The sequence below is a fragment of the Bombina bombina genome, chromosome 2 (genome assembly GCF_027579735.1).
Source record: "Bombina bombina isolate aBomBom1 chromosome 2, aBomBom1.pri, whole genome shotgun sequence".
NCBI lineage: Eukaryota > Metazoa > Chordata > Amphibia > Anura > Bombinatoridae > Bombina > Bombina bombina.
In genome coordinates, this window is record NC_069500.1 from 118,493,920 (window position 1) to 118,509,073 (window position 15,154).

At 37.7% G+C, this 15,154-nt stretch overlaps 1 protein-coding gene across 3 annotated transcripts in view; it reads right to left on the bottom strand.

Annotated features, from left to right (window-relative positions):
- LOC128648516 (complement component C6) overlaps positions 1-15,154 on the bottom strand; it is a 119,287-nt gene that overhangs the window by 78,417 nt on the left and 25,716 nt on the right. For all 3 annotated transcript variants that reach the window (XM_053701235.1, XM_053701236.1, XM_053701234.1), the window contains exon 3: positions 5,995-6,151. In XM_053701235.1, the coding sequence (XP_053557210.1) occupies positions 5,995-6,151 (157 nt within the window). The remainder of the gene's footprint in view (positions 1-5,994; positions 6,152-15,154) is intronic.

A 15,154-nucleotide genomic window follows, 5' to 3' on the forward strand; every position in this document is an offset into this window, starting at 1 on the left:
GTGGGCAACAGACAGGTTCCCTAGCTGGGAACATTATTTGTCAACCATTTGATAAATTGCGCTCTTAGTATTAAACTATAGAGAAAGTCTAATTGAAAATGTTTATTGTTTAAAAAGTTAGATATTAACCATTCCCCAGTTTTGCATAACTAACACTTTTGTTTGCACTTGCTAACCACAAAAATTATAGCACACAATGAGCATAATAATGGCTAGGTTTAAAGGGTTAAATGCCCTTTACAACTAGTATTTCAAAATGTATCCCATTTAAAATACATATGAAACACACATGTTCAATAAAATCATATGAATTATTGAGAATTATGTTGACTCTAATATTTTATACATAAAGGGCTAGATTAGAAGTTTGCCCCTTTACGGGCGCACGTTACATAACCAGCCTATACAAAGGGCACTTTGCGCTTAGCTCAATTAACCAGAGGTCAGACATCTGGTTAATTAAAAAATGTGCCTTTATTACCCCCAAAATAAAGTGGACAGTTTTATATAAATAAAAATATGACCATTTTTATTTATTTAATAAAAAACTGCACAAAACAGTTATAAGGGGTTAAAGTGACATGGAATGGGGACTTAACCTCTATGTAAATATATATGTATTTGCTTATATACATATATATTTATTTGTTAATATGTGTATATATACACATATAAACACTTACATATCTATGTTCATATTCAAACATATATATTTTTAATTTGCTGCCCAATTATGCGCTCCACTTATAATCTAGGCCAATATGTACTAATACATTTGTATATTTTATATATATATTTTTTTTATATTTTTAATTTTTAATAAAATTTTTTATTTTTAATAATTAATTTATTTTTTTATTATTATTTTTCATTTTATTTTCATCTACACACATCATACCACTAATATGAATCCAAATATGACCATACTGTTATTCTTAATAACCCTTTTCTCACTAACCATACGCACACACCTCAAACTGGAAAACAAATTATCATACACCATGGCCTGCTCTGTTGCTGTAACTTATCTGCTGAGTGCTGGTGGAGAGTTATAAAAAATAACCTTCCTACCCCCACCTCACAAAATTATAAAGTATCCCATTCACTATATGGCCAAACAAAAATTATGTCCAAATTCCTATTCCTTATGTTACTTGCCCTTGCAAATGATGTAGAGTCTAACCCTGGTCCCCCAACAAATTCTATTACTAGCCTTCCAGCTAAAACAGGCCTCTCCTTTGTGCACTGTAATATCTGCAGCTTACTACCAAAAATTGATGCACTGCAAGCATGCATGGTGTTTACAATACAAGCCCAAAATCATTGTGATCTCTGCATCGTGGCTAACTGCAAAAATACCTGACTCTGCCATTGCAATACATGGGTATTCATGCCATAGAAATGACAGAGCAAAGAGAGGAGGCGGCATTGTAATTTATGTTGACAATTCCACAAAGTACACCCCCTTACAAAAATCTAGCTCTCCTGACACCTTTGATTTCCTTTCTGGCACAACTGAGATCCTGTGCAGTAAATCAATCATTGTTGCAGAAATCTACCGCCCACCTAGCTCCCTGTGCATTCCCTTTCTGACATAGCACATCTCCTTAGTGAAACCATAGCTCAAAACCCAAAAAGTTAAATTTTGATTTTTGGAGATTTTAATATTGATTGACTGAATCCTAAAAATAATAGTTCTTGCTCGCTGTTTAAGACTTTGCAGCTAACGCAATTAACCTCCTCCCCAACTCGTATAAACATCAAAATCCATAATCACACCCTGCTCAATTGGATTCTCTCCACTTCTCCTGACCGAATCCAGGAGGCAGGTGTTCTCCCTAACAGTTTCAGTGACCACTGCTTAGTGTACTGCGTGCGCAAAATAAATCCTCTCCCAAGGTTAAAATCACCAGGTCCTTCAAAAAATGTAATCTTCAATCATTTCTAAATTACATGAAGAACCTCCCCTGGCATAGATTAAACCTAATCCCAGATTTAGACTATGCAGTTGAATTCTTTCAGTCCGAACTCCTACAGGTTTGGAATTTGCATGCCCCGCTGCTTAAAGGGACATTATACACTCATTTTTTCTTTGCATAAATGTTTTGTAGATGATCTATTTATAAAGCACATAAAGTTTTTTTTTTTTTAAAATGTATAGTTTTGCTTATTTTTAAGTAACATTGCTCTGATTTTCAGACTCCTAACCAAGCCCCAAAGTTTTATGTGAATATCGTCAGCTACCTTCTCCAGCTTGCTCCTGTTTGTGTAAAGGGTCTTTTCATATGCAAAAGAAGGGGGAGTGTCTTATTTTCCACTTGCAGTGGGCTTTCCAGCCACCCTTTCAACAGAGTTAAACTTAGAACTTCTAAGTAAGTTTTTAAACAGTTTTATACTGGATTTTTATATCAGTATCTGTGCATCTTATTCTTTATAGTAGTGTCTATTACATGCAGTTATATGAAAATGAGTGTATACTGTCCCTTTAAGGTGAGAGCAAAAGGAGCACATTTGAATTGGATCACAGCTGACCTCATTCAAATGTACCAGTTTCGGGATTCATTGTGGTCAAAGTTCAAGCATACTGGCTCTATGAACGATCACTGTGTATGTAGACAATGGCGAAATATATGCAAGTAAACAAACAAAATTGGCCAAGGCCCAATATTTCTGTGAAAATCTGAACAATAACATATCAAACCCTTGAAAGTTTTGGAAAGTCATAAATAACTTACAAACTCCACCAATCCACTCCCAACCCTCCACTGTCAAAGTGGACAACCAAACCCTGCAACTTCCCTTAGAAGTAGCAAATGCCTTTAACAATTATTTTGTCAGATGCTCCACCACCCTGATTGACAAACTGATAAATTAAACACATCCTGAAACTACAAATGTGGATCAGGCTCCACTAAATCTGCAATATAGAGAAGTTACATTTTAGACCTGTACCCATCAATGTCATTAAAAAACACCTTAATAATCTAAAAATGAAATACCAGTCTGGACCTGATCAAATCCCAGCAATGCTGTTGAAGTTCAGTGCGCCGGCAACTGCTAAGCCTGTCACAACTCTAATTAATGAATCCTTGGTGTCTGGATACATACCTAAACTTTGCAAGACTGTAAGAGTAGTACCTATCCATAAAAGTGGTGAGATAACCTTGGTTTCTAACTATCGCCCAATTGCTCCCAGTATTGTCAAAAATCTTAGAAAAATGCGTCCATATGCAATTATTTGAGTATTACCAACAATCTAACTATCTGACCCCTGATCAATCAGGTTTTCGCCTGAATCACTCCACTACAACTGCCCTTCTAAAAGTTTGCAACGACATCCAAACTGGCATGGAACAAGAAGACCTAACTGGAGCTATTTTCCTTGATTTTGCAAAGGCCTTTGACACAGTAGACCACAACATTCTACTGCTCAAACTAAAAAACTCAGGTATTGGTGATCGTCCGCTAACCTGGTTTCGATCATATGTATCGGATCGATCACAATATGTCTCAATTTGTGACAGAGACTCCCTCCCTCTTCCAGTCACGTGTGGTGTTCCCCAAGGATCCATTCTCGGCCCCCAACTATTCACTTTATTTATAAATGATCTGCCTAATGTCTGCAAATCCTCAACTGTACACATGTACGCAAATGACACAGTAATCTATGCAAACAAATCCGATCTGCCTCAGCTCCAAGACCAGTTCACAGAGGTAGAAAAGTGGATCTCAAAAAGCAAACTCTTCCTAAACACTGACAAAACTAAACTGTCACAATGATCTTTGGAACGGGACCTAAATTACACAAACTTTAAAATTCCCATCTATGCAACAATACAAAATCAAATTGCACACTGACCGCAGTCCACTCTTTCAAATACTTGGGTATGTTGTTAGACCCCAATCTATTTTTTGGCCTCTACATAGAAAAACTTGCATCTAAACTTTATCCAAAACAAGGTGCCCTGTACAGAAACAAATCCTGCCTCAGCCCTACAGTAAAGGAAAAGATTGTACAGCAAATGCTGATGCCTATCATGGATTATGGGGATGTAGTATATGCACTGCAAACTCACCTTAATAAACGTAACACATTGTATAACTTGTTCTGCTGCTTTGTGCTACAATGTAACTACAGGACCCACCATTGTGACATGCTAAAAGAACTAAACTGGCTGTTGCTGGAATCAAGACGCACCCTCCATCTTTCCAGCCTTGTGTTTAAGAGCTTTTCTAGAAAGCTTCCACCCTACCTGAGCAGAATGCTCTCCCCGGCTATTCCCACCTCCTATAACCTCCGATCCAGTACCAGCACATTATTTAGCTTGCCTCAATACAAAAAGAAAGCAGCTCGATCCTCCTTTTCCTACAGAGCACCACAATTATGGAACAACCTCCCACACACTTTCAAACCTTCCCCAAGCCTAAAATCCTTTAAGAGATCCCTCTCTACATATCTCAAAACAGAATGCACCTGTCATGGTTGATTACATATTTCCTACCTATTCTATGTTAAATTTTGCATATATTGTGTATTATTATTGTTTTTGTATTTTATTGTACCCTATTGTATCAATGCAATGTTTTGTGGACAGAGGACATACTTGAAAACAAGAGAAATCTCAATGTATCCTTTCTGGTAAAATATTTTATAAATAAATAAATATTAATACTGAAATATAATATATTTAACTAATCGTTCATAATTATATAAATGTACTGTCTGTCTCAGGTGAGGGTTGCAAGTACAAAAAAACACCATCTTGCTAGAGTTGTACATTTGTGTGCAGTGATAAAACAGAATGAAGATGCATGTAAACTGGGTAAAAAAGGGAAGCCAATCTCACTTTAGTTTAAAGGGATACTAAACCCAGATTTTTTTTATTTTATGATTCAGATAGAGCATGCAATGTTAAGCAACTTTCTAATTTACACCTATTATCAATTTTACTTCATTTTCATGGTATCTTTATTTGAAAAAGCAGGAATGAAAGCTTAGGAGCAGGCCTTACACTATTGAGCCCTTCCCAGTCAAACATGCAATATAATTTGTATTTGTTTTAAAAGTGTTTTAATGTGTTTTGAATAAAAATACTTGAAATTCCTATGTTCTTCACATATAAAAAATGTTCTTTATATATATCTTTATATTCATAATTAATTTTTACTTAAAATAGTTGTGGTTAAAGGAACCCTAAATAACTCGGAATTACATTACATTTCTGCTGTGTTGCTATAGAATATCAGCCAATTCTAAACGTTTTTACAAACAAATAATATCATGTTTGTTGCAACTGTTTTCAATAGCCTACCCACCGTTTACCATATGTGGATGAGCCAATTCGGGCTTGAGTCTGCATAATGTTAGCGTAGTGTATACATTGTTTTACAGTTGTTATCCGCTAAAGCTTAAAGGGTTAGGAAAGTCAAAATTAAGCTTGCATGATTCAGATAGAGTATGTAATGTTAAGACACTTTTAAATTCACTTGAATACGCAGATATCATACACTAGTGGGAGCTGCTGCTAATTGGTGCCTGGACACATTTGTCTCTTGTGATTGGCTAAATAGATATTTTCAGCTTCCTGGTAGCAGTGCAATGCTGTCCCTTCAGCAATGGATAACAAGAGAATGAAGAAAATTTGATAATAGAATGAAATTGGAAAGTAGTTAAAAATTGTATCTTGTATCTGAATCATAAAAGAAAATTTTGGGGTTTACTATCCCTTTAATTAGGGGGTTATGTAGCATGGTTAGCTTTGAGAAGTCAGAATGGTGCATTTCAATTTCTGAGAATCGGAAGATCCTAAGTGACAGGAAAAGGGGACAAAATGTAACTTGAAAATATATTGCAAATATATTTATTACACAATATTAAGCATTTTTTTTATAAAAATCTCATTGTGCTTACAGCCCCTTTAATGTCATTAATTCCTGCTTTACATGCAGAGTAATGAATATTCACTTACTAAAAATGATAATTTAGCAACGTACTTGTTTTTTGAGGCAGGCATCACAGTCAGACCATGGTCCATAATCACCAAGGAGACAGTGTATAGGACACGCCTCATCGTTACATGCTCGAGTCTCATATTTTGTACACAGTCGTTCACAAAAGTTTTTCCTGTAGTATTCATCATAAACGATATTCCTGTAAAAAACGCATTTATATAAAGGTAATAAACTTAGTCACATAACAATAAAATAAATGTCAGTGCGCTGTAGCTTTCCAGAACTTAATTCTTACTGTTCATAATTTGTATCCTTGCTATTTGATAATTATCAACAATTAAAGAGACATGAAACCCCAAATTTTACTTTCATGATTCAGATAGAGGAGCTTACATTTTTAAGCAACTTTCCAATTTACTTCTAATGCCTGATGAAACTGCAGATTACCAGAGCCGAGAAACGTATTTCATTACTTAAGGGGAGCTCTAGTTTGCTCCCTAATACCTTCTGCTATTGTTTTTAATGTGTTCTAATTAAAATGCTTTTTTTAACCTGAGTAGTTTGGTTGAGCCATTTCTATACAGCAGTTTTGGGAATTTATGCCCCATAACAGTTTTGGAATTCACAGCTGGTAAAATACTGTATAAATAAATAAATATTGGAAACATTCCAGTTTGTTCTAACCACCGGGAGAGGGTGAGCTGATACACCCCAATCTATCAGCTTGCTTCTACCAGCACATTAGGGTGCTTTTGGAAAATGTGAGTACTCTCTCTGTATATCTTACTTTTGATGTTGAACACAACTGATTGATACACACATTAGGTGCCCCTCTATCTGTTTGTTATTCCAGAAGCATTTTATATTACCATCTCAAAGTGTTTAACGTTCCTTTAATTCCCATGTTGTTTGAGTTACCCCCATCCCCAATCAGAAACACAACTTCAGAGAACCTGGATCTACATGGAAACCATCTATACATTTATTTTTAGTATGAAGTAATAAAGTAGTGAACTGTTTTTAAAAGATAAAGCAAATATGCTAATGCTATCCTTCCTCTACAAATAACCCAGAGCTAATAAATAATAATGTTCAACTCACTAATTAAAGTGTTCACTCACTAATTATAGTGATATTTTACCAAAATTACAGACAAGTGAGACCACAGAGCAACTATATGAGCATACGACTAGTTAAAATATTAAGTCTTTGACCAATTGAAAATATTAGAGATGAATTATTGTGTTGCCAAAGTATTTATATAGGTGTATATAGGCCCATACGTAGGAAGAAAGCAAGTTGTATAATAAATATAATAACTAGGTTTAAATAATAAATCCAACAACTACGTATAAATAATAAATGGAATTTAATCAATATAAAAATACATAAATTTAGAGTTCAATAAAATTAAGTTGTGGCCACAACTACTAAAAAATTAGTTTCTAATAAAACGATATAGACACTTCTCTGTGCTAGTTATCCTAATACATAGATAGTAATATATAGTGATGTCGCGAGCCTAAAATTTTCGGTTCACGAACCGCGGACTCGAACTTCCGGTATTGTTCGCGAACGCACGAACCGCCATTGAATTCAATAGGCAGGCGAACTTTAAAACCTACAAGGACTCTTTCTGGCCACAATAGTGATGGAAAAGTTGTTTCAAGGGTCCTAACACCTGGACTGTTGCAGGCTGGAGGGGGTCTGCTTTTAAGCCATAATGGGTCTAAATCAAATAACATTCCCAAAGTGGCTGTCTCAAAACATCGCGGACAGAAGATAGATTGATAGTGATAGATAGGATAGATAGATATACATAGACTGATAGTTAGATAGAATCGATAGAAGAGAAATAGATATATTTGTTAGATATATAATTACCCTAATAAATTCTAATAATCAAACATGCGTTCTTGGACCCAACTAGCTTGTGTCAATTAGTACTTTTCTTAGCACTTTAATCCCTGTTCCCCCCCCCCTTATCGTGGGAGTTCTATATGGCCTGCCAGATTACCCTGAAAAATTATAATAATAAGACATGTGGTCTGCTACCTATTTTAACGAGGTTGTGTTTTAAGTACTACCATTCTTAGCACTTTAATCTCTGTAACTCCCCCTATTTGGTGAGGTCTATACGGCCTGGATGATTACCCATACAAAATATAATAATAAGACATCTGCTCTTGGTCTGCGACCCATGGTAACTATGTTGTGTTAATTAGTAATGTCCTTCGCATTTTAATAGCTGTTACTCATACTCACCCTATCGGTGGAGGTCTATATGGCCTGCATGATTACCCTTACAAAATATAACAACCAAACATATGTTCTGGGACCCATGGTAAGTAGGTTGTGTTATGTAGTACTGTTCTTTGCATTTTCATACCTGTTACAACACCAAATGGTGGCAGGTCTATCTGTCCTTCATGATTAGCTGCACCCAAACCCAAAAAAAAGCCGAGTGGTCTTAGACTAACACCCATGGCTAACTCTGTTGTTTCAATTAGTACTATTCTTAGCACTTTCATCCCTGTTACGGGCGGTCTACATGGCCATCATGATTAGCCGAACAAAATACTACAATCCAACCTTTGCTCAGTCTTCATAGGCCCTTCATTGTCTGTATTTTGATAGTACAGTTCTTATTATTTTTATAGCTGATACAACACCGAATGTTGTCAGCTCTATATGGCCTGCATGATTAGCTGCACCCAATACAAAAATAAATCCAAGCGGTCTTGGATTAACACCCATGGCTAACTCTGTTGTTTCAAGTAGTACTATTCTTAGCACTTTCATCTCATCATCCCTGTTACTTCCAGGACTCTCGGTGGTGGTGGTCTACATGGCCATCATGATTAGCCTAACCAAATACTACAATCCAACCTTGGCTCAGTCTTCCTAAGGCCCTTCATTGGCTGTATTTTGCTAGTACTGTTCTTATTACTATGGTGGTCTACATGGCCATCATGATTAGCCTAACCAAATACTACAATCCAACCTTGGCTCAGTCTTCCTAAGGCCCTTCATTGGCTGTATTTTGGTAGCACTGTTCTTATTAGTTTAATAGCTGATACAACACCGAATGTTGTCAGCTCTATATGGCCTGCATGAATAGCCGCACCCAAAGCCAAAAAAAAGCCAAGCGGTTTTGCACTAACACCCATGGCTAACTCTGTTGTTTCAAGTTCTACTATTCTTAGCTCTTTCATCTCATCATCCCTGTTACTTCCAGGACTCTCTGTGGTGGTGGTCTACATGGCCATCATGATTAGCCTAACCAAATACTACAATCCAACCTTGGCCCAGTCTTCCTAAGGCCCTTCATTGGCTGTATTTTGGTAGTACTGTTCTTATTAGTTTAATAGCTGATACGACACCGAATGTTGTCAGCTCTATATGGCCTGCATGAATAGCCGCACCCAAAGCCAAAAAAAAGCCAAGCGGTTTTGCACTAAAACCCATGGCTAACTCTGTTGTTTCAAGTTCTACTATTCTTAGCTCTTTCATCTCATCATCCCTGTTACTTCCAGGACTCTCGGTGGTGGTGGTCTACATGGCCATCATGATTAGCCTAACCAAATACTACAATCCAACCTTGGCCCAGTCTTCCTAAGGCCCTTCATTGGCTGTATTTTGGTAGTACTGTTCTTATTAGTTTAATAGCTGATACGACACCGAATGTTGTCAGCTCTATATGGCCTGCATGAATAGCCGCACCCAAAGCCAAAAAAAAGCCAAGCGGTTTTGCACTAACACCCATGGCTAACTCTGTTGTTTCAAGTTCTACTATTCTTAGCTCTTTCATCTCATCATCCCTGTTACTTCCAGGACTCTCGGTGGTGGTGGTCTACATGGCCATCATGATTAGCCTAACCAAATACTACAATCCAATCTTGGCCCAGTCTTCCTAAGGCCCTTCATTGGCTGTATTTTGGTAGTACTGTTCTTATTAGTTTAATAGCTGATACAACACCGAATGTTGTCAGCTCTATATGGCCTGCATGAATAGCCGCACCCAAAGCCAAAAAAAAGCCAAGCGGTTTTGCACTAACACCCATGGCTAACTCTGTTGTTTCAAGTTCTACTATTCTTAGCTCTTTCATCTCATCATCCCTGTTACTTTCAGGACTCTCGGTGGTGGTGGTCTACATGGCCATCATGATTAGCCTAACCAAATACTACAATCCAACCTTGGCTCAGTCTTCCTAAGGCCCTTCATTGGCTGTATTTTGCTAGTACTGTTCCTATTACTATGGTGGTCTACATGGCCATCATGATTAGCCTAACCAAATACTACAATCCAACCTTGGCTCAGTCTTCCTAAGGCCCTTCATTGGCTGTATTTTGGTAGTACTGTTCTTATTAGTTTAATAGCTGATACGACACCGAATGTTGTCAGCTCTATATGGCCTGCATGAATAGCCGCACCCAAAGCCAAAAAAAAGCCAAGCGGTTTTGCACTAACACCCATGGCTAACTCTGTTGTTTCAAGTTCTACTATTCTTAGCACTTTCATCTCATCATCCCTGTTACTTCCAGGACTCTCGGTGGTGGTGGTCTACATGGCCATCAGGATTAGCCTAACCAAATACTACAATCCAACCTTGGCTCAGTCTTCCTAAGGCCCTTCATTGGCTGTATTTTGCTAGTACTGTTCTTATTACTACATGGTGGTCTACATGGCCATCATGATTAGCCTAACCAAATACTACAATCCAACCTTGGCCCAGTCTTCCTAAGGCCCTTCATTGGCTGTATTTTGGTAGTACTGTTCTTATTAGTTTAATAGCTGATACGACACCGAATGTTGTCAGCTCTATATGGCCTGCATGAATAGCCGCACCCAAAGCCAAAAAAAAGCCAAGCGGTTTTGCACTAACACCCATGGCTAACTCTGTTGTTTCAAGTTCTACTATTCTTAGCTCTTTCATCTCATCATCCCTGTTACTTCCAGGACTCTCGGTGGTGGTGGTCTACATGGCCATCATGATTAGCCTAACCATATACTACAATCCAACCTTGGCTCAGTCTTCCTAAGGCCCTTCATTGGCTGTATTTTGGTAGTACTGTCATCCTTTTGAATAAAAGATTACAGTAAAGGCATTGATTTTAGAAACCCACAGATCATTATTTGCAACAGTGAATTTAGAAAAAAAAATTGATTACACAGCCGTGACACTTATTTATGCTCAGGCCTTTTTAATACGAGGGTCCCGGAGCCTCAACCGAAACAACAGCATGAAAGAGGAGATATGTCATCCTTTTGAATAAAAGATTACAGGAAAGACATTGATTTTAGAAACCCACAGATCATTATTTGCAACCGTGAATTTAGAAAAAAAAATTGATTACACACCCGTCACACTTATTTATGCTCAGGCCTTTTTAATACGAGGGTCCTGGAGCCTCAACTGAAACAACAGCATGAAAGAGGAGATATGTCATCCTTTTGAATAAAAGATTACAGGAAAGGCATTGATTTTAGAAACCCACAGTTCATTATTTGCAACCGTGAATTTAGAAAAAAAAATTGATTACACAGCCGTGACACTTATTTATGCTCAGGCCTTTTTAATACGAGGGTCCTGGAGCCTCAACCGAAACAACAGCATGAAAGAGGAGATATGTCATCCTTTTGAATAAAAGATTACAGTAAAGGCATTGAATTTAGAAACCCACAGATCATTATTTGCAACCGTGAATTTAGAAAAAAAAATTGATTACACAGCCGTGACACTTATTTATGCTCAGGCCTTTTTAATACGAGGGTCCCGGAGCCTCAACCGAAACAACAGCATGAAAGAGGAGATATGTCATCCTTTTGAATAAAAGATTACAGGAAAGGCATTGATTTTAGAAACCCACAGATCATTATTTGCAACCGTGAATTTAGAAAAAAAAATTGATTACACAGCCGTCACACTTATTTATGCTCAGGCCTTTTTAATACGAGGGTCCCGGAGCCTCAACCGAAACAACAGCATGAAAGAGGAGATATGTCATCCTTTTGAATAAAAGATTACAGGAAAGGCATTGATTTTAGAAAGCCACAGATCATTATTTGCAACCGTGAAATTAGACAAAAACATTGATTAGACAGCCGTGACACTTATTTATGCTCAGGCCTTTTTAATACGAGGGTCCCGGAGGCTCAACCGAAACAACAGCATGAAAGAGGAGATATGTCATACTTTTGAATAAAAGATTACAGGAAAGGCATTGATTTTAGAAACCCACAGATCATTATTTGCAACCGTGAAATTAGAAAAAAAAATTGATTACACACCCGTGACACTTATTTATGCTCAGGCCTTTTTAATACGATGGTCCCGGAGCCTCAACCGAAACAACAGCATGAAAGAGGAGATATGTCATACTTTTGAATAAAAGATTACAGGAAAGGCATTGATTTTAGAAACCCACAGATCATTTATATGACCCGTGTAATAGAAAAAAACATTCATTAGACACCGGTTACACTTATTTATCCTCAGGCCTTGTTAATACGAGGGTCCCGGAGCCGCAACTGAAACAACAGCATGAAAGAGGACATATGTCAATCTTTTTGAATTATAGATTACAGGAAAGGCATTGATTTTAGAAACACTGAGATAATTACTTGCAACCGGGAAATAAAAAAAAAAATTGAACAGACACCCAGTACACTTTATTATCCATAGGCCTTTTCAGCAGAGGCTCCAGGACCCTCAACAAAAACAAGAGCAGGGAGCTGGGCATAGGAGTACAATGGAGTGTGACAATAATAATCTGAAGGTGAAGATTGCATAGTTGTGGCATTTTAATTTTGTTATCGTGGGAACTTAGTACTTGCAATGACCTTGCTCTGGTGAATCCATATCACAAATGTGTTATTTAAGGCACTGTTTGTCTATTTTTTTGAATATCAGCATTTGTTAAATGAAGCTCAACTTAGGCTGGTGAGAAACGACCTTTCTTCTGGCTGTTTGCAAATGTTGTGGCTCTGGACAAACATGTGAATAAGGGGCCATCAGCCATATTCTGCACGCAACCCCTTTGATGATTGACGATAAACATGTGTCACCTGCAAGCAGAGCTCGTTACTTCTGTCTAAATCATCTTCCTGGTATGGACAGGCCACTGTTTCCCACAGCAAGTACGAATTTTGAAATACAAGATTGTCTTGAGTATGGTAGGAAACCAAAGTTTATTTAATTCAGTACTATCTATCACCACAAAAAATGAACTTCTTGAAGCAACAAAAATGCCAGCAATTTCATGTGCTTATGGATGACAAGGATGTCATGTCCTTTGGTGCACAGAGATGGAGACGATTTTTGCCCTCCCTGTACACTACCCAGATGTCTCAAACATCACCAGAAACACAATACAGCCACTCTTGTGAAGTTCCTGGTGTTCCGGTAGCCATCTCTTTGCGCTCGTAAAGGAATACTTTATCAGTGTTTTTGTATACATCCGACAACAGCTTCGGAGACTGTGGTGACGCACATGTTATTTACTGTTGTTCCAGCTGTGGCAATATCAATTGGCATGAAAAAGTTAAGATTTGTGGGTTGTGGAGCCTATAGCTGTTAAGGTAGGACGTGTGTTTGAGGAGCTCCAGGTCTTACAAGTTACTTTGGAGTTAGTTTTCAACCTTAATTTAATTTTCTTTTTGGGATTCATAGTCACACTTTCTGGGGCTATCCAAGAGGAGCCTGGTAAAAGCAGTAGTAGTCACCCCTTATATCAAAGGGTACGGAGACCTGTTTTTTGCGTTTCCAATATTGCGCCGTACCCCAAACTAATCCTGAATGAAAAAAAAATAATTAAAATTTGGACTAGTGACGCACATTTTATGCACGCTGTGGCAATTGCAATTTGCAATAAAAATAATCTGCTAACAACAACCACTACCTATGACCACACCTGACTCCTGAAGTCATGCTTCAGTTATTAAGTCAAGTTAAATTAATTTTTTTTTTCTTTATTATTCGCAGCAGAGGCTCCAGGACCCTCGACAAAACCAACAGCAGGAAAGAGGACATATGGCATCCTTTTGAAAAAAATGATTATAGGAAAGGCATTGATTTTAGAAACACAGAGATCATTAGTTGCAACCGTGAAATCACAAAAAACTTCGATTATACACCAAGTACACTTATTTATCCTTAGGCCTTTTTAGCAGAGGCTCCAGGACCCTCCACAAAACCAGCAGCATGAAAGAGGACATATGGCATCCTTTAGAAAATTAGATTACAGGAAAGGCATTGATTTTAGAAACACAGAGATCATTAGTTGCAACCGTGAAATCACAAAAAACTTCGATTATACACCAAGTACACTTATTTATCCTTAGGCCTTTTTAGCAGAGGCTCCAGGACCCTCAACAAAAACAAGAGCAGGGAGGTGGGCATAGGAGTACAATGGAGTGTGACAATAATAATGTGAAGGGGAAGATTGCGGAGTTGTGTCATTTTAATTTTGTTATTGTGGGAAATACTAGCAATGACCTTGCTCTGGTGAATCCATATTGCAAATGTGTTTTTTAAGGCACTGTTTGTCTATTTATTGAATATCAGCATTTGGTAATTGAAGCTCAACTTAAGGCTGGTGAGAACCGACCTCTCTTCTGGCTGTTTGCAAATGTTGTTGCTCTGGACAAACATGTGAATAAGGGGCCATCAGCCATATTCTGCACGCAACCCCTTTGATGATTGACGATAAACATGTGTCACCTGCATGCAGAGCCCGTTACTTCTGTCTAAATCATCTTCCTGTTATGGACAGCCCACTGTTTCCCACAGCAAGTCCGAAGCTTGAACTACAAGATTGTCTTGAGTATGGTAGGAAACCAAAGTTTATTTAATTCAGTACTATCTATCACCACAAAAAATGAACTTCTTGAAGCAACAAAAATGCCAGCAATTTCATGTGCTTATGGATGACAAGGACGTCCTGTCCTGTGGTGCACAGAGATGGAGAGGATTTTTGCCCTCCCTGTACACTACCCAGATGTCTACAACATCACCAGAAACACAAGACAGCCACTTTTGTGAAGTTCCTGGAGTGTTCCGGTAGCCATCTCTTTGCGCCCCAAAAGGAATTCTTTATTGTTGTTTTTGTATACATCCGACAATAGATTCGGAAACTGTGGTGACGCACATGTTAGTTACTGTTATTCCAGCTGTGGCAATATCAATTGGCATTAAAAAGG